Source organism: Carcharodon carcharias, chromosome 10, assembly GCF_017639515.1.
Source record: "Carcharodon carcharias isolate sCarCar2 chromosome 10, sCarCar2.pri, whole genome shotgun sequence".
NCBI classification, from domain to species: Eukaryota; Metazoa; Chordata; class Chondrichthyes; order Lamniformes; family Lamnidae; genus Carcharodon; species Carcharodon carcharias.
The window spans coordinates 109,244,624-109,265,541 of NC_054476.1; the positions used below are offsets into that span (position 1 = coordinate 109,244,624).

Genomic DNA, 20,918 nt, shown 5'->3' on the forward strand with positions numbered 1-20,918 from the left:
GAGATTTGGGGCAGGATTTTCAAGTTTCGGGTGGGTGCGGTGGAGCGGGCCCAGGAGTGGCCGGGAAATGGTCCACTGCCGGTAATCGGCCCCTGACTGCGATTTCACATTGACCAATTAACGGCCAGCCAGTGTGAAAGGCGCGCTGAGAAGCTCAGCGCTGCTGGGGTGGGGCCGGGAGGAGTGCAAGCGCAAAAGTCTGCGCATGCGCGGGGTGGGGAGTGCACACTGAAAGCTCCCTGAGGGCAGGGAGCTGCCTCAGGGAGCTGAACAATTTTAAAATCAACAATAAAGATTTTTAAAATATGAAAAAAATGTCCCGACATGGGAATCACTCACAATAACATTAAAATAAAAATTCTGCCCAAAAATTTATATTTATTTTTATTTAATTGTGGAAACCTCATCCCGCCCGTGGATAAGGCTTGCTAAAAAGTCAAAAGGCCGCCTGGCTGATTTGCCCATGCGCCAACCATAAGGTTGGATGGACAGCGAAAAATAGGTTTTAATAATTGATTAAGGGTCTTAATAGGTCTCTTAATTGTCAGCGGGCACGCTGCCTTCTCTCATGCGTGCCCGCTGACTAAAATATCATGTGATTGCGCAATGACGTTGGGGCGTTTGCCCGCTCGTGCACTATTTTATGCCCAATCGGGTCAGGCGCGTGCCCGCCTACAGGACGTAAAATCCTGTCCTTGAACATATAGACCAGGCTAATAACTTCACTGCCGTACAGATAGGGTGCTGCACTATCGGAGGTGCCACCTTTCCAATGGGACATTAAACTGCAGTTCTGTTTGTCCTCTCAGGATATATAACAAAAAGATCCACAGCATTATTTGAAGAAGAGCAGGGGCGTGTTCTCCCCAGAGTCCTGGCCAAAATTATCCCTCAACCAGAATCACTAAAAAGCAGATGGTCTCATCATTAATCTCATTGCTATTTGTGGGATCTTGCTGTGTGCAAATTGGCTGCTGCGTTTTCCTGCATTGTAGTAGTGACTACACTCCAAAAGTATTTCATTGGCTTTAAATCACTTTGGGACATCCTGACGTCCTGAAAGGTGCAATAAGAATGTAAGTCTTTTCTTTTGAGCTAATATTGTATCTGTTTCAGTGCAAATGTTTGTTGAAACTCTTAAGATAACTCTAAAATGGAGTTATTGAGCATCTACTTGCTGCCTTATTCCAGGACCTGAGTCAACCTCAAACCTTATTTTTTCTTAATGAAATTGTTTAATAAGATCTGTCCTAATCTATTGCAGGTTTTAAGTAGAGTTCTGAGTTGTTCAGTTGTGTAGAAAACAACTCCTTTATATTTCCCCTACTCTGTTTATATGTGTGCAGCTGCAAGGGCAACCCAGTGCTGTGCTGAGTTTTAAAGAGCTTGAACTACAGTTTGCAATGGTATCCTCACTGTCATTTTATGTTCCAGGATAACCGAATGATGCAGCAAACATTACACGCACTTCAGAGTGAGTTGGACAATCTGCGTGCTGACAACATCAAACTGTACGAAAAGATCAAATTCCTGCAGAGCTACCCTGGCAGAGTGAGTATAACCTTTGAAACGTGATCGAATGTGTAATTGGTTAGCCTGCCATTGTAATAACTAACTGTAAGAGGCATTAGGCTCATCCAGATACGGAGCTGGGCTTACACTCTAACTAGGGGGATATTCTTTCATATCTTACTTCCACTGTTAACCATTCTGCAAAACCACACAGTCCAAACGTTGATGCTAATTTAATTTATATACATGTTCATAGTGATCAGGATACCTGTTTTATAATAGTATGGTGTTTATGATACACAAGACCATTTAATTACAGTGACTGAGAAGAATCAAATTCCCCTTTCAATGTGAGATACTGGGAGTTTTCTGAATTCCAGAACACTGTGTCCATTATTCTGTGAACACCATTAAAGAGTGATGTTTATTTTTTTATTCCATCCCATAAGTTAGCAGATTTATTGAATTTAATTTTGCAATTTGCCATGGTGTGATTTTAAACTCACGTTTTTTGGGTTACTAGTTTAGTGTCAAAGCTATAGTACCTGTATTCATTCATCTACATTACAACATTTCTACTTTATGATAGTGACTGCACTTCAAAAGTAGCATATATACTCGTAAAAGTCAAGTTTTGAATTTCTTAGACTAAATTTTTAGCCAAAATATAGGGGGTTGACTTTTACACTAGTAACAGTTTTGAGGGGTTGAAATCCACCCTTTCCCATCTTCTCGCTATCGCAGAGTTGCCAGGTCAGACACTGTTCCCACCAACCCCACTCCAAAGTAGTGCTAAAGGAGCCAAAATATTGTTATCACATGTTGATGAGGAGCTGAACAGCCACCTTCAATGGTGTGCTATTCTATGATTCTATCAATGGGTATGTTTGCACCAGGGTGAGCTTGACCTCAGAGGCAAGCGGTGGTAAGCACAGAGAGTTTGGATTTTTTGCCTGAAAGTCAGGGTCAACTTATTAACAGTTTATATGGAAAAGCTCAGGGGTAGACTTTTACATGAGAAGGACTATTGATCGATTTATACAGTACTTAATTAGTTGGAACATCCTGAGATCACAAAAGGCAATTTATATAAACCCAAATCCCTCTTTTTCTTTCAATATTTATTTAATTTTCACCTCCAACCAATTTTAAGCAATTTCAGTATTAAGTGCTGAAAAATTAGAGACAGCTTTCAGTAAGGTGCATGAGCAGGAGTTGTTTGCATATTTTAAATCTAATGTTTAAGAATAAGATTTTAAATAAACTAGTATAAAAAAACTATAAAAGCTTTGCGTTCAAGGGTGAATGTCTCCATTTTTGTCCAGTAAAGCTTTCAAGCAAATTAATATTCTTCAAGAGGGTCAGTTCAATATTTGATGATGGCAGGTGAAGGAGATATTCTTCCAGAAATTTCACAATATAAAAATGTGTTGATACAGGGTATTAATGTATTCATAAATACAGTATAGGTTTTAATATACAGTTGGCAGTAGAGATGGGAGAACAGCTTCAGAAATTCGTTCTACAGTGTCACCTAGTAGCCAGAGCCTGCAACTACATTGTGATAGTTGGCGAAACAAAATTAAATAGACAAAGTTCACATAGGAATTTGTGACAGTATATAGTGACACAAAAATGTGACCAAAAGTCATGACATGAAAGAAGGTTTCTGATAGCAAGTGTGCATCCTGTGCATATTCTTTAATAATCTGGGATTGGTTTTGTATGGAATTGCACTCATTAACTCTCACTTTATGGTTTCTATTTTACCTTTCTCTGTTGTTTTCATATTGCTGCTTTATTGTTATGGGGGGGAGATTTGAGGTGTTGGGATCATTTTCACAGCAGCAGAGTTGGCTGGAAGGAGATTTAAAAGAGATTTCTTAAATGCTATTTAATGGGAGAGTCAGTGAGAGAAGTATAATCTTTTGTTAAACAAAACTCATAAACATTACTTAATAGATCTTTTTTACATTTGTCCTGAGCACTACTTCAAATTGTTTTGAAAAATATCTGCACAGATATTCAGCAATTCAGTGGACTGACACAGTGTTGGGATTCATTTCTAGAGGAATATAATTCTAATCAACAACAACAACTTAGATATACATAGCACCTATAACATAAGACACAAAATGCTTCACAGGTTGCTTACATATGGTGATATTAGGGCAGATGGCCAAAAGCTTGGTCAGAGAGGCAGTTTCTAACGATCATCTTAAAGGAAGAGAAGAGAGGTGGATGTTTTGGGAGGGAATTCCAAAGCTTAGGATCTAGGCATGACGGCATGGCCATCAATGGTGGAGTAATTAAAACCCGAGATACTCGAGGCCTGAATTAGATGAGCACAGATATCTCAGAGGTCTGTGAGACTGGAAGAGATTATAGAATAGGGAGGAAGAGGCCAAGGCAGGATTTGAAAACAAGGATGAAAATTTTCAGGTTGAGGTGTTGCTTGACTGGGAGCCTATGTAGATGAACGAACATAGGTGATGAGTGAATAGGACTTGGTGCGAGGAAGGGCATGGGCATTAGAATTTTGGATGACTTCAAGTTTACGCAGGATAGAATGTGGGAGGCCAGCCACAAGTGCATTGAAATAACAATGTCTGGAGGTAACAAATGCATGAATGAGGGTTTCAGCAACAGATGAGCTGAGGTGGGGCTATGTCAGGCAAAGTTATGGAGCTGGAAACAGGCAGTCTTAGTGATGGCAATGATATATGGTCAGAAGCTCATCTCGGACTCAACTATGACACCATGATTGCAAACAATCTGGTTTAGTTTCCGACAGTTGCAAGGGAGAAGGAATGATTCTGCAGCTTGTGAATTAAGTTTGTAGTGGGGGGCCACTATGTCTTCAATCTTCCCAATATATAATTGGCGGCGACTTCTGCTCATCCAGGAGAAGCAATTTGATAGTTTAACAACAGTGGAGCAGCCAAGAGAGGTGGGAGTGAAGTAGAGCTGGGTGGCATCAGCATACATGTGAAAACTAGTGCTGTGCTTGCGGATGAAATCGTTGAGGGACAGCATGATGATATACGAGGGCCAAGGATAGATCTGTAGGGGACACCGGAGATGGGAGCAGGAAGAGAAGATATTGCAAATGGTTCTTCGGCTACAATTAGGTAAGAATGGAACCAGGTGAGAGCCGTCCCACCCAGCTGGTGGGACACAGAAGATGGTGTGGCCAACCACATCAAAAGCTGCAGACAAGTCAAGAAGGATGAGGAGGGAAAGTTTACCTTTATTACAGTCAAATAGGATGTTGTTTATGACTTTAAAAGCTTTTTCAGTACTGTGGCAGGGGCAGAAACCTGATTCAAGGGATTCAAATATGGAATTCCAGGAAAGATAGATACAGCTTTGGGAGGTGACAGCACGTTCAAAGACCTTGGTGAGGAGAGGGAAGTTGGAGATGGGGCAGTGATTTGCAAAGTCAGAGGGATCAAGCGTTGGTCTTTTGAGGAGATGGGTGATGACGACAGATTTATAGGAGAGAGGGACAACACATGAGGAGAGAGAAACATTAACAAGATCAACTAAGTTGATGACCAGGAAGGGAAATTGGGTGGTCAGCAGTTTAGTGGGAATAGAGTCAAGGGAGCAGGAGGTGTGTCTCATGGACAAGATGAGCTTGCAGAGGGCATGAGGGGACATTGGTGAGAAACTAAATATGAGTTCAGGGTGAGGGCAGGAGGCAACCTTTAGAGGAAGTTTTGGTTCATGGAAGAGTGGGAAGAGCTACGGGCAGCTGATAAGATGGTCCCAATCTTAGTGACAAAGAAGTCTGTAAGCTCCTTGCACTTATTGTTGCCAGTGAGGGAAAAGCAGAGAAGTTAGATTAAACTTACAAGGGTGATTATTTAGACCATACTGTGCATATTTCTGGTCTCCGTATTACAGAAGCATTGGAAGAAGTGCAAAAAAGGATTTACAAGGATGATACTAGAATTGAGAGAGTACAATAATCAGGAAAAAAAAACTGGACAGCCTGGAAAAAAGACTTACAAGTGACTGATAGAGATCTTTAAAATTATCAAAGATTTTGATAAATGTTTCCACATGTGGGGGAGTCCAAAGCTAGGGGCCATGAGTATAAAATATTAACTAATAAATTCAATGAAGAACGCAGGAGAAACATCTTTACTCAGTGTTTAGAATGCGCAGTGTTGTACAGTATTGGTCTCCTTATTTAAGGAAAACGTAAATGCGTTAGAGATAGTTCAGAGAGGGTTGACTAGGCTAGTACAAGGAATGGGCTTATGAGGAAAGATTGGAAAAATTAGGCTTATATTCACTGGACTTTAGAAGAGTAAAAGGTGACTTGATCGAAACCTTTAAAATCCTAAGGGGTTTTGACAAAGTGTGGTATGGAGAGGATATTTCCCCTTGAGGGAGAATCTAGAACGAGGGGTCACGGTTTAAAAATAAGGGGTCACTCATTTAAGACATGAGATTTTTTTTCTCTGAGAGTCGCACATCTTTGGAACTCTGTTCCTCAAAAGGCAGCTAGTGCAGGGTCTTTGAATATTTTTAAGGCTGATCCAGATAGATTCTTGATTAACAAGGGAGTGAAAGGCTATCGGGTAGGTGGGAGGTTACAATCAGATCAGCCATGATCTTATTGAATGGCGGAGCAGGCTTGAAGGGCCGAGTGACTTACTCCTCCTAGTTTGTATGTTTGTATCTGGAACTTGGTACCACAGGGAGTGGGTTGAAATGAATAGCATACGTATTTTTAAGAGGAAGCTAAATAAACACATGAAAGAGAAAGCAATATTTATTAACTGGGTGAAATGAAGTAAGGTGGAACAAGGCATGCTTGGGGCATAAACACTGACATGAGCCCATTGGACCTTATTTCTGTGCTGAAAATTCTATATAATTCCATGTAATCTTTGAGAAATTGGATACACTGTACAGCCTGTATTCAGATTACAGTGACAACCCTTGAAAGTTTGCAAGGAAGGGGTAAAAAAAGTCCTGGTATATGAGTGGGAATGGGTGGGTCGAGGTTGTGCCTCCTCCCAGATCAATCCACAAAAAGCCTTGCTCGGAATATCTGAGCAGGAAAGTTGCATGATTTCTGAGCTCTTGGGTTTAGCACCACTGAGAAGTGTAAGAACAGCCCTTTCCAAATCCTTTGGCCCATGAAAACCTCACAACAAACCAATGCAAAATATATAATCAGCAAGAAAATTGAGCAGCTGTAGACATGTTGGGCCAGGTTGGAGGCCAAACTTGGTTCAGACTGTACTCTTGACATCCATGTCGTATAGGGACAAACCTGCATTGCAATCAAAGCAATTTTATAATGGAGTTTGCGAAAGTTTAGTCTCAATCAGCTCCACCATTAAGGTTTGTTTACAACTCACTATAAATATTAAGCACATGAACTTGCAACCATCTTTACTGATAAATATGAAAAGTAATATCACCTACAATTAGCAAGAGATTCACTTCTATGACAAATAGCTCCTCCCTCACTGATAGCCTAAATCCAACACTAGATGCTAATTAAAGGGCATAAATTAGAATATTGATTTGTTTTACTCAGTAAGCCGCCCTCCTGTGATGAAATCCTGTTGCTCGCTAACACTTTTAATGCAGTATTATGGAGGACACAGGCAAAGGGGATTCCTCAATATGGAAAATCTGAGCTGCCAGACATGTCCGGGCATGCACTGTAACATTCTGACTGCCTCTGTTTGGCACACACAGATGAGGGAATTAATGCTACGTTCCATGCAGTGATTTGGTTCTTTTATTTTAAAATGTTTTGGGGAGCAAGGGAAGAGGTTTGCTCAGAAGGGTGCTGAATGTGGCTGTTGATGAATGGAACACTTTCACACTTTTGGTGCACAGTACTGTCAGGTCTGACATAGAGTAAAGCTCCCTTCGTTTTGTTTGAATTATATATTTTAGTCATCCAAAGTGATCCCACCTGTGGTCATTATAGCCTTTCATAGTGGAGTTGACCAATCGGTGCATATTTGCCAGTAAACACTAAGTTTAAACGTACTAATTAATTTACTCAGACTCCCCAGCACTATCTGAAATCTTTCAGGCAAGGATCAATAGGAAAAAGGTAACATCCTAAGCCCTTTCTCCACCTACCTTTTAAATGGTCGTGTTACCTAGCCTATGGCCGAACAATCCCCATCCACCACTACTCTCCTCCGTCTGGCTGAACTTGTTCTCACACTGAACAATTTCTCCTTCCACTCCTCTCACTTCCTCCAAATAAAAGGTGTGGCTATGGGTACCCGCATGGGCCCAGCTATGCCTGTCTCTTTATGGGGTATGTGGAACATTCCTTGTTCCAATCCTACTCCGGCCCCCTTCCACAACTCTTTCTCCGGTACATCGATGATTACTTCGGTGCCGCTTCATGCTCTCGTCGGGACTTGGAAAAATTTATTAATTTTGCTTCCAATCTCCACCCCTCCATCATTTTCACGTGGTCCATCTCTGACATTTCCCTTCACTTCCTTGACCTCTCTGTCTCAATCTCTGGTGATAGACTGTCCACCAATATCCATTACAAACCCACCGACTCCCACAGCTACCTCGACTACAGCTCCTCACACCCTGCTTCTTGTAAGGACTCCATCCCATTCTCTCAATTCCTTCGCCTCCGTCGCATCTGTTCCGATGATACTACTTTCAAAAACAGTTCCTCTGACATGTCCTCCTTCTTCCTTAACCGAGGTTTTCCACCCACGGTCGTTGACAGGGCCCTCAACCATGTCCGGCCCATCTCCCACGCATCCGCCCTCACGCCTTCTCCTCCCTCCCAGAAACATGTTAGGGTCCCCCTTGTCCTCACTTATCACCCCACCAGCCTCCGCATTCAAAGGATCATCCTCCGCCATTTCCGCCAACTCCAGCATGATCCCACCACCAAACACATCTTCCCTTCACCCCCCATGTCGGCATTCCGTAGGGATCGTTCCCTCCGGGACACCCTGGTCCACTCCTCCATCACCCCCTACTCCTCAACCCCCTCCTATGGCACCACCCCATGCCCACGCAAAAGATGCAACACCTGCCCCTTCACTTCCTCTCTCCTCACCGTCCAAGGGCCCAAACACTCCTTTCAAGTGAAGCAGCATTTCACTTGCATTTCCCCCAACTTAGTCTACTGCATTCGTTGCTCCCAATTTGGTCTCGTCTACATTGGAGAGACCAAATGTAAACTGGGCGACCGCTTTGCAAAACACCTGCGGTCTGTCCGCAAGAATGACCCAAACCTCCCTGTCGCTTGCCATTTTAACACTCCACCCTACTCTCTTGCCCACATGTCTGTCCTTGGCTTGCTGCCTTGTTCCAGTGAAGCCCAACGCAAACTGGAGGAACAACACCTCATCTTCTGACTAGGCACTTTACAGCCTTCCGGACTGAATATTGAATTCAACAACTTTAGGTCTTGAGCTCCCTCCTCCATCCCCACCCCCTTTCTGTTTCCCCCTTCCTTTTGTTTTTTTCCAATAAATTATATAGATTTTTCTTTTCCCACCTATTTCCAATATTTTTAAATATTTTTAAATCTTTTATGCTCCCCCCACCCCCACTAGAGCTATACCTTGAGTGCCCTACCATCCATTCTTAATTAGCACATTCGTTTAGATAATATCACCAACTTTAACACTTGTGTTCTTTTGTTCTGTTGTTTGTGACATCTTTTGATGATCTGCTTCTATCACTGCTTGTTTGTCCCTACAACCACACCAACCCCCTCCACTTCTCTCTCTCTCTCTCCCTCCCCCCCCACCCCCCAAACACACACACCTTAAACCAGCTTATATTTCAACTCTTTCTTGGACTCACTCAAGTTCTGTCAAAGGGTCATGAGGACTCGAAACGTCAACTCTTTTCTTCTCCGCCGATGCTGCCAGACCTGCTGAGTTTTTCCAGGTAATTCTGTTTTTCTTTTGGATTTCCAGCATCCGCAGTTTTTTTGTTTTTAGCCTATAGGCTGCTGTTCAAGTTTTTTCTCAAGAATGTCTAGCATCTTCCCAAGAACCACAATGATTAATTGGGATTTCCTCGCTCCTCTCTCCACCAACATCTTTCCCTGGCTTTGCTCTGAGCAGTTACTGCCTTCTTGCAACTACCACCTTAGTGATTTCAATCTTCATCTGAATTCATATCCACATGCCTTTCACTCCTTTGTCTGTCCTCACTCACTGTCACCCTACACATCAACACCCTCAACTACACCCACGTACCCGGTCACCCTATCTATCAACTCCATATCCACACCCGTAAACTGTGCCATTACAAATGGTTAGTACCTCAAAGGTTTTGATCATCAATAAAGCCATCACAATCATTTCCTCAACATCTTCATCTTCCAGCCCTGTTTCCACTGGAATAAACTTCTCTTACCTTCATCCCCAGGTTTCTTTACTCACACTGTCTAATTCGTAACTCCCTCTTCCTTATCTTCCATCCATCATAGGCTGCTTTTTCTGCTGATCTGATGAACAATTCCTTTCCCTCTGCCTTTGATGCCCTCATTCTCAACGAGTCATACATTGTCTTTTCAACCCACCATTCCCACTTGCACTCTCTCTGTAGGTTTAATTGGCCTAGTGGAATATCCCCACATCTACTTTGATCATCTTGACTAGAAGCCCATCTCTCTTTCTAAGGCCAAACGTTGCTTCAAAATTATTCTTACAGGTAGGGACATCCTCAGATTGCTTGACAACCAAACAACTGTTCCAACCTCTGCCTTTTTTCCTCACTACCTCCTACTCCATGTAGACTCTTCATCCTGAAGACTAATTAGCCCAGCACCTCAGGTGTCACTGTCTACTCTTCTGTGATCCCCAAGCCCCTCCCGTACTTGTTACCCTGTCAGTTTGTAGCCTATCCTTACTCATACCATCTGAAGGACCTGTATTTTATTCCCATCGCCTTCCCACCAAACTCCTAATCACTGACTGTTATCATCTCCTTCTGAAAAAAAACATCCTTGACACTGGCCTCCTTGGAACTACCACCTCACATCTAGCCTCCCTTTCCTTTCTAAGTTCCTTGAAGGTGCCATTGCCAAGCAACTCCATGCTAAGCCTACTACAGTCTTCCATTTAATTCCTACCAGTCTGACCTCCATTCAGCCTATTGTACCAAGCCATTCTGGATCACAGTCACCATTGATCTCCTGCGATGACCAGTTATCTACTTATGTTTTCCATGGCACTCAGCATAGTTGATCATTCCATGTGTCGCCACATTCCACCTCTGCTGGATTTGCCTTGTGTGATTTCCACTCCTGCTTATCCCAGCTCAGCCAGAACTTCCCAGCAATGTAGCCATTTGGTCACTTCTGCAGCCACCTAAAATTCCATCCTGGTCCTGCTATTTCTCATTAACTTGTTGATACTCAGTCACATTGTCACGACAATGTGGGCAGTTACCCTGCACTCAACCGATACTCCGTTTTAAACTGCAGTCTTCAGATGGTTCCGACTGTCTTATAATAGTTACCCAGGAAAAGTGAAAAGAATTAAAACCACTTCTAACTCCTGGGTAATTATACTACTGATACCTCCAAACCACCCCCCCCCCCCCCCCCCCCGCACCAACTACCCTCCCCTCCCCCACAACTATCCCCCACCCCCTCCCCCCCCCCCCCCCCCAACCACCTACCCTCCCAACCCCCAGCCCCCAACCCTTTCTGGCCTCGCATCCCATACTACCACCACTGCCCCCAAAATCCTACCCAATTACCTTCTACTTTACAGTAGTTAGTGCTGTACAAAGTGGGTGTGGCTTCACCTCCCCCAAAGCTGCTGCCCTGCACTGAAAGGACTCGGAAACCAGGTATGCTGCACATTCCTCCACAAGTCTGGGGTGGAAGTCCGGACAAGAAATATGCAGCTCCTGATCTAGGTAAGTAAAAAGTAGTGAAGTGGCAATCTGACTGTGGTTGCCACTCCTTGGAAGTTCTGTGCCTATGTGTAAGATAGCATTTCCGATCCTTGAATGGAAATCTTGAGATAATGAGTCTTGTGAAGTTGAATTCATTAAATCTAGTAATTTGTGGGGTGGCACCAGGAGTTGCCATATTTTTGCTCAAAGCTCATCTTTTTCAATAATAACTTTCAGGGAAGGGAACCTGCCACTCTTGCCCAGTCTGCCCTACATGTAACTCCAATCCCAAGTGTGGATGACATTCAATGTCCTTAAGGCAACTCAAGATTGGCAATAAATGCTGCCTAGTCAGCATTGTCCACATCCTAAGAACAAATTTGAAAATCTTTATTTACTGGTAATTAAATGCTGAACAGCCACCTGTAATCCACATACAGCTAGACATCTACCCATATTTTGACACACTTATCACATTTATCACACCCACCACATACCCATACAGGAAATGAAGAACAGAATCATCCTTCACATCATATATTTCAAGGAGCATTAAAGCTTTGATGCAGAGTCTCTGGCAGCCATTCAATCCAGACAAGAGTTAAGCACTTGGCTGTATTCCAGCTGACAACTGACTGCCAGCTACCATCATCTGATGTCATTGCTGAGATATTCAGGATAACTAAACTGATCTGTGATTTCTAAACTGATACAAGGTTCAAAAATCAATCCCGTTTCTTTATATTTTCACCTTATTTTTCCTTGGTAGCTGCAGTTACATGTACTTTACTGTCAAGTGACTGCATGTTGCTGGGGGTTACCTGTTCATTGGAGGAGGCTGGGTTACGCTTCAGTTGTCGTCTTTATGCTTGCCCCAGCCACTCTGACCATAGATTTTACTACTATTTCTCTTCTGTCTCCCTGTGTTGTCCATGAAACCCATTTCCTGCTCTTGTGCCACCCAGCTTTCTTTCCAGGCCCCCTTTCAAAACCAGCATCTTCATCCCACTCGCTAAAAATAAAATCCTTGACCCCTCCATTCTTTCAAACTACAGCCTCTTCTTCAATCTCCCTTTCCTCTCTAAAGCCCTTGCATGGGTTTTCTCCTCCCAAACCTGAGCCCATATTTCCTGTAACTCCGTGTTTGATCCTCTACAGTCAGGTTTCCACTCCTGCCATAGCACTGAAACAATTCTTATCAAAGTTGCAAATGACATTCTATGTGACCGTGATAAAGGCAAACTATCCCTCTTTCATCCTTCTCAACCTGTCCACAGCCTATGGCACATTTGACCACACCATCCTCAGACAACACCTCCTCACCATTGTCCTTGTCCTTCCCTTCACCTTTACGCTGTCCCTTGGTGACATCATCCAAAGAAATTAGGTTAGATTGCATATGCACACTGACCCAGCTCCACCTCATCACGGCCTCCTCGACCCCTCCACTGCCTCAGCATTGTCAGCTGCTTGTCTTGTTGTCCAAGTCTCAATTGTCTCCAATTAAACTTTGAGAAAAATAAAGGGAATGTAATGAGTTTAGGTCCCTGCCATGAGCTCCATTCCCTGGCCACTGACTCCATCTCTCTTCCTGCCGATTGTCTGAGATGGAACCCGAAAGTTTCTAATCTCTGTGTCTTGTTTTACCGTAATTTGAGCTTCTGATGCCACATCCTTCCATCACAAAGACCACCTCCATAATATTGCCTGAGTCTGCCCCTGTCTCAGCCCAGCTGCTGCTGAAACCAATTTCAAAATTTTTGTTACCTTTAGATTTGACTAATCCAGTGCACTCCTGGCTAGCTTCTCATCTTTCATCCTCCATAAGCATCTGTTTACCCAGATCTCTGCTGCCCATATTGTATCCTGCACCAATACACACTCGCCTAATCCCACTTTGGCTGTCTTTTTGGTTACACCTCTGTGAAACAGATTGCGATGTTTTCTACTCTAAAGGCATTACAGTATATAAATACAAGATATCGTTGAAATTCTGTGGCATGCATTTCATTGTGAATGTCAAGTGAACTCGTTAATTATGTAAGTTTCAGTTTTTGTTAAAAGAGAAGATTTCATGAAAATTGTATGTTACAGAACTGGTGACTCGGCTAGCTTTGGATTTCAGGATAACTGCAAACCTAAATCAGACAGCAGAGTATCTTGCATAAGGTCTGCACCAATCATTGCAGGGGACACAGCCTCAGGCTAGTTAAAGCTCTGTTTGTGTATCGGGATTAAGTCTAAGAGTCGAAATTTCATTCAGTGTAACTCGGTGAACAGTCGGGATTCTCCAGCTCGCTATATTTTCCCACATTACACTCCATCTAGCAAATTTCTACCCATCTACTTAACCTATCCTCCTCACAACTTGTTTTCCTACCTTTGTGTCATCAGCAAATTTGATTACAATACAGCCAGACCCTTCATCCAAATCATTAACATAGATCATAATTAATTGAGGCCCCAGCACTGATCCCTGTTGCACACCACTAGTTACGGATTGCATTCCTGAAAATGATCCATTTATCTGACTCGCTGGTTCCTGTTAGTTAGCCAGTCATCTATCAATGCTAATTTAAGACCCCAAGACCATAAACTCTTATCTTGTGCAGTAGCCTATTATGTGGTACCTTAGCGAATGCCATTTGAAAATCCAAATACACTACATCTACAGGTTCCCTTTATCCACCCTTCTTGTTACATCCTCAAAGAGCTCTAATAAATTTTTCAAACAAGATTTCCCTTTCACAAAACCATGTTGGCTCTGCCTGATTGTATAATGGTTTTCTAAATGTCCTAGCATTTTCACAGTGACAGACGTTAGGACAACTGGCATGTAGTTTACTGCTTTCTGCCTCCCTCCTTTCTTGAACAGCGGCATTACATTTTCAGTTTTCCAATCCACTGGGACCTTTCCAAAACCTAAGAAATTTTGGAAAATTGCAACCAATGCATCCAGCATCTCTGCAGTCACACCTTTTAAGACCCTAGATGCAGGCCATCAGGTCCAGGGGACTTGTCAGCCGTAAGTCCTATTAGTATTCCCATTACTTTTTCTCTAGTGATAATGATTGTTTTTAAGTCCCTCCTTCTCTTTTGCCTCTTGATTTTCCCCTATTCTTAGGGTGCTTTTTGCACCTTCTATTGTGAAGACGGATGCAAACTACTTGTTCAAAGCCTCTGTAATTTCCTTGTTCCCCATTATTAATTTCCCAGTCTCCCCCTCTAAGGGACCAATGCTCACTTTAGCTACTCTTTTCCTTTTTATACTGTCTGTTTCATATTTCTTGCTAGTTTTCTCCAATACTCCAATTTCTCCCTCTTTATTGTTTTTTTGTCATCCATTGCTAGCTTCTAAAACTTTCCCAATCTTCTAGCCTACCACTAACCTTTTCAGTATTGGGCACCTTTTGTTTCAATTTGATACCACCTTTAACATCCTTAGTTAGCTACGATGGTTACTCCTCCTAGTAGAGTCTTTCTTCCTCAATGGAATATATCTCTGCTGAAAGTTATGAAATATCTTCTTAGATGTCTGCCATTGCATTTCTACCATTTTACTTTTTAATCTGTTTTCCTAATCCACTTTAGCCAACTCTGTCTTCATACCCATTGCCTTTATTTAAGTTTAAGACACTAGTCATGGACCTACATTTCTCACTCTCAAACTGAATGTGAAATTCTATCATGCTATGTTCACTCTTGCCGAGATGATCCTTTACTATGGGACCCATAATTATTCCTGTCTCATTACACATTACCAGGTCCAAATTAGCCTCGTCCCTGGTTAGTACCAAAGGAACTGTTCTAAGAAATTGACTCAAATACACTCTATGGCCTCGTCCTCCAAGCTACCTTTGCCAATTTGATTGTTCAATCGTTGTGAAGATTAAAGTCACACACAGTTATTGCAGTACCTTTATTGCAATCCCATTATTTCTTGTTGTATACTCTGTCTTACTGTGTAACTACTGTTAGGGGACCTGTAAACTATACAGCAGATACTTCTTTGTTATTTCTGATCTCCACCAAAATTGATTCTACATCTGGTCTTCTGAACCAGAATCATTTCTTATTACTATACTGATCTCATTCTTTATTAACAGAACTACCTCACCTTGTTTTCCTTTCTTCCTGTCCTTTTAAAATGTCAAATACCCTTGAATATTCGGGTCCCAGCCCAAGCACATGCAGTCAAAGCAGGAGTAGGTCATTTGGCCCCTCGGGCCTGCTCCACCATTCAATAAGATCACGTTTGATCTATTTGTATTTCGAGTTCCACATTCCCATCTACCCCGATAACCTTTGACTCCCTTGCGATTAAATGCTTTACCTGCATACTAACTTTTTGTGCAGTAGAACACCTAGATTCCTCTGCAGCTCAGAATTCTGCAGTTGTTCTCCGTTTAAGTAATACTCTTTTTTTTTGTTATTCCTGCTGAAGTGAACAACTCCCTCTGCCAGACTTTTTCCCACTCGCTCAACCTATCTATGTTTGTCTGCAAACTCCTTATGTCTTCTTCACAACATACTTTCCTACCTCTTTTTGTGTTGTTTGAAAATTTGCTACCATGCCTTTGCTCCCCTCATTTAAGCCATTGATGTAATTTGTAAAAAGCTGAGGCCCCAGCACAGAGCCCAGCAGAACTCTACTCATCACATCCTGCCAATCAGACAAAGACCTATTTATGCGTACTCTCCACTTTCTGCCAGCCAGCCAATCTTCTATCCATGCTAATACATTACCTGCTATACCATGAGCTTTTGTTTTCCACAATAACCTTTGATGTGGCTTTTTATCAAGTGGCTTCTTATCAAATGCTTTCTAGAATCCACGTCTACAGACTCCCCTTTATCCTGAGCATATGTTACTCCTTCAAAGAACTCTGTCAAATTGGTCAAACATGATTTCCCTTTCACAAAAACATGCTGACTCTTCCCAATTACCTTGAGTTTTTCTAAGTGTCCAGCTATAACCTCTTCAATGATCAATCCTAATACTTATTCCCACGACAGACATCAAGCTAACTGGCCTATAGTTTCCTGTTTCCTGCCTCCCTCCCTTCTTGAATAGAGAGGCTATATTTGTTACTTTCCAGTCTGATGGAACCTTTCCAGAATCTAGGGAATTTTGGAAAACACCAACCCATCTACTACCTCATTAGCCACCTCTTTGAAGACACTAGGATGAAATACATCAGGATCCGGAGAATTGTCAGCCCGCAGCTTCATCAGTTTGCTCAGTACCGGTTCCCTAGTGATTATCGTTTCACCAAGTTTCCTCTCTCTCTTCCACCTGATTTACAGCTATTACTAGAATGTTTTTTTGTATCTTCTATAGTGAAGACTGAAGCAAAAGATTCGTTAATTTTATCTACCATTTCCTTATTATCTGCTAGTAACTCTCCATGCTCACTCCCTAGAGCACCAACATTCACCTTACCTACTCTTTTCCTGTTCAAATACCTGTGGAAACTCTTGCTATCTGTTTTTACATTTCTAGCTAGCTTCCTTTCATAACTCTAATTTCTTTCTCCTGATTAACTTTTTAGTCATTCCCTGCCATTCTTTATATTCTGACCAATCATCTGACCTGCCACTCATCTTTGCGCAGTTATATCCTTTTTCCATAAGTTTTATGCTTTCCCTAAATTCTTTAGTTAATCACAGATGGTGGGTTCTTCCTTTAGAATTTTTCTTTATAGTAGGAATATACTTGTTCTGAGTATTATGAAATATCCCCTGAAATGACAGCAACTGCTTCTGTATCAATCTATCCCCTGGCCTAGTATCACATTTCATTTCAGCTAGCTCAGTTTTCATGCCCACATAGTTGACCTTATTTAAGTTTAATATAGACCCACTCTTCTCCCTTTCAATGTAAAATTCAATCATCTTGTGGTCGTTGCTACCTCGGGATGCTTTTACTCTGAGGTCATTAATTAATCCTGTCATATTATACAATACCAGGTCAAATATAACATGCTCTCTTGGTTCTAGAACGTGCTGCTCTAAGAAACTATCTTGAAAGCATTCTATGAACTCCTCACCCATGTGACGACCGCCAATCTGATTTTTCCAGTTTATATATACATTAAAGTCATCCATGATTATTGCCATCCCTTTACAACAAGCACCTAAAATTTCTTATTGTATATTTTGTCCTACATTGTAGCTACTGTTAGGGGGCCTGTAGACCACTTCCATTGGTGACTTCCTTCCCCTACCATTCATCATCTCCACGCAGACCGATTCACATCCTGATCTCCTGAACCAAGGTTATCTCGAACTATTGCAAAATTCTGTCCTTGATTAACAGTGCTACACCTCCACCTTTACCAAGCCTCCTATTGTCCTTGAATGTCATATACCCCTCAATGTTCAGGACCCAATCCTTGTCATTCTGCATGCAGGTCTCCGTAACAGTTATCAGTTCAATTTTCTTTACTTCAATGTCCTCGATCAATTTGGTTACTTTCACAGAATCACACAGTGCAGAAGAGGCCCTTCAGCCCATCGAGTCTACATCGACATGTCAGAAACACCTGACCTACCTATCTAATCCATTTACCAGCACTTGGCCCATAGCCTTGAATGTTATGACGTGCCAAGTGCTCATCCAGGTACTTTTTAAAGGATGTGAGGCAACCCGCCTCCCCCACCCTCCCAGGCTGTGCATTTCAGACCGTCACCACTCTCTGGGTAAAACATTTTTTCCTCACATCTCCCCTAAACCTCCTGCCCCTCACCTTGAACTTATGAGCCCTTGTGACTGACCCTTCAACTAAGGGGAACAGCTGCTCCCTATCCACCCTGTCCATGCCCCTTATAATCTTGTACACCTCGATCAGGTCTCCCCTCAGTCTTCTCTGCTCCAATGAAAACAACCCAAGTCTATCCAACCTCTTTTCATAACTTAAATGTTTCATCCCAGGCAAAATCCTAGTGAATCTGCTCTGCACTCCCTCCAGTGCAATCACATCCTTCCTATAATGTGGCGATCAGAACAGCACACAGTACTCCAGCTGTGGCCTCACCAAGGTTCTATACATCTCCAACATGACCTCCACACTTTTGTAATCTATGCCTCAATTGATAAAGGCAAGTGTCCCATATGCCTTTTTCGTCACCGCACTAACATGCCCCTCTGCCTTCAGAGATCTATGGACACACACACCAAGGTCCATTGTTCCTCAGAACTTCCTAGTGTCATGCTGTTCATTGAATACTTCCTTGTCAAATTACTCCTTCCTAAGTGTATCACCTCACACTTTTCAGGGTTGAATTCCATCTGCCACTTATCTGCCCATTTGACCAACCCGTCTATATCTTCCTGTAGCCCAAGACACTCAACCTCACTGTTAACCACCCGGCCAATCTTTGTGTCATCCGCAAATTTACTAATCCTACCCTCCCACATAATCATCTATGTCGTTTATATAAATGACAAATAATAGGGGGCCCAGCAAGATCCCTGTGGTACGCCACTGGACACTGGCTTCCAGTGACTAAAGCATCCTTCTGTTATCACCCTCTGTCTCCTACAACTAAGCCAATTTTGAATCCATCTTATCAAATTACCCTGTATCCCATGTGCATTTGCCTTCTTTATAAGTCTCCCATGTGGCTCCTTGTCAAAGGCTTTGCTGAAATCCATATAAACTACATCAACTACACTACTGTCATCTACACACCTGGTCACCTCCTCAAAAAATTCAATCAAATTTGTTAGGCATGACCTCCCACTGACAAAGCCATGCTGACTATCCCTGATCAAATCTTGCCTCTCCAAGTGGAGATAGATTCTCTTCTTCAGAATTTTCTCCAATAGTGTCCCTAACACTGACGTGAAACTCACTAGCCTGTAGTTCCCTGGCTTCTCTCTACAACCCTTCTTAAATAGCGGAACTACATTTGCTGTTCTCCAGTCCTCTGTCACCTCCCCCGTGTCCAGAGAGGAATTATAAATTTGGGTCAGAGCCCCTGCGATCTCCTCCCTTGCCTCCCTCAGCACTTTGGGACACAAATCATCTGGAACTGGAGATTTTTCAACTTTTAAGCCTGCCAACACTTCCAATACCTTGAAAAAACTCAGCAGGTCTGACAGCATCTGCGAAGAGGAATATGGTTAACGTTTCAAGTCCGTATGACTCTTCAGAAGAAGAGTCATTCTGATGTTCTGATGAAGAGCCATACAGCCTCAAAACGTTAACTGTATTCCTCTCCGCCAATGCTGTCAGACCTGCTGAGTTTTTCCAGATATTTTAATTTTTGTTTCAGATTTCCAACATCCGCAGTATTTTGCTTTTACCTCCAATACCTTGTCACTCCCTATATCAATTTGCTCAAGAACCTCGCAGTCTCTCTCCCTAAGTTCCATACCTTCATCCTCTTTCTCTTGGGTGAAGATGGATGTGAACACTCTACCGATGTCTTCTGGCTCCACCCATAGATTGCCCCCTTGGTCCCTACTCTTTCCCTGGTTAACCTCTTCCCATTGATATACTTATAGAATACCTTGGGATTTTCCCTACTTTTACCAGCCAGAGCTTTCTCATATTCTGTCTTTGCTCTCCTAATTGCTTTCTTAAGCTCCACCCTGCACTGTCTGTACTCCACTAATGCCTCTGCTGATTTGCTTCCCTTATACCTGCTAAAAGCCTCTTTTTCTTCTCATCGTATCCTGAATATCTCCGGTCATCCATGGTTCTCTGGTCTTGTTACTGCTTCCTATTACCGTAGAAGGGAACATGTTGAACTTGTACCCTCCCCGTTTCCTTTTTGAACGCCCCCCCCCACTGCTCCTCTGTAGATTTCCCCACAAGGAGCTGTTCCCAGTCTACCTTGGCCAGATCCTGCCTTATTTTACTAAAATCCACTCTCCCCCAATCCAAAACATTTTTTGCAACTTGTCTATTTCTTTGTCCATAACAAACTTAAGTTGTAACATGTTGTGGTCGCTATCACTAAAATACTCCCCCACCACCACCTCAGCCATCTGTCCGGCTTAATTCCCCAGAATTAGGCCCAGCAATGCACCGTCCCTTGTTGGACCCTCTACATAACTGACCATATTGTACACATTCCAAGAAATCCACTCCACCCAAGCCCTTAACACTATGTCTATCCCAAATAATGTTGGGAAAGTTGAAATCACCTAATATAATTACCCTATTGTTATTGTTTTTTACAAACCTCCGCAAATTGTACACATATTTGCTTCTCAATTTCCCGCTGACTATCTGGAGGTCTATAATAAACATCTAACAATGTGGCTGCCCCTTTTTTATTCCTAAGCACTACCCACAAAGCTTCATTCAATTCATTTGTTATGAATCCTACACGCATTCTGATACAGAGCCTTTAGTTTTGTCATTTTGTTATCTTTGTAACATCTAGTCTTGATTCTTTGTGCATTCTTAGGTTTTTTTTTTCTCTCTGTCACTTCCTGCCATTCTCTGACCCTCATTTCCCATATTACTATCTTCCTCTCTTAGCTTGTCTCTACTCTTTGATAT

General features: G+C 42.4%; 1 protein-coding gene across 1 annotated transcript in view; it reads left to right on the plus strand.

Annotated features, from left to right (window-relative positions):
- Window positions 1–20,918, plus strand: part of LOC121282775 (protein CASP-like) — a 698,867-nt gene that overhangs the window by 606,394 nt on the left and 71,555 nt on the right. The window contains exon 18 of the mRNA XM_041196552.1: window positions 1,435–1,551. Coding sequence (XP_041052486.1) covers window positions 1,435–1,551 — 117 coding nt within the window. The remainder of the gene's footprint in view (window positions 1–1,434; window positions 1,552–20,918) is intronic.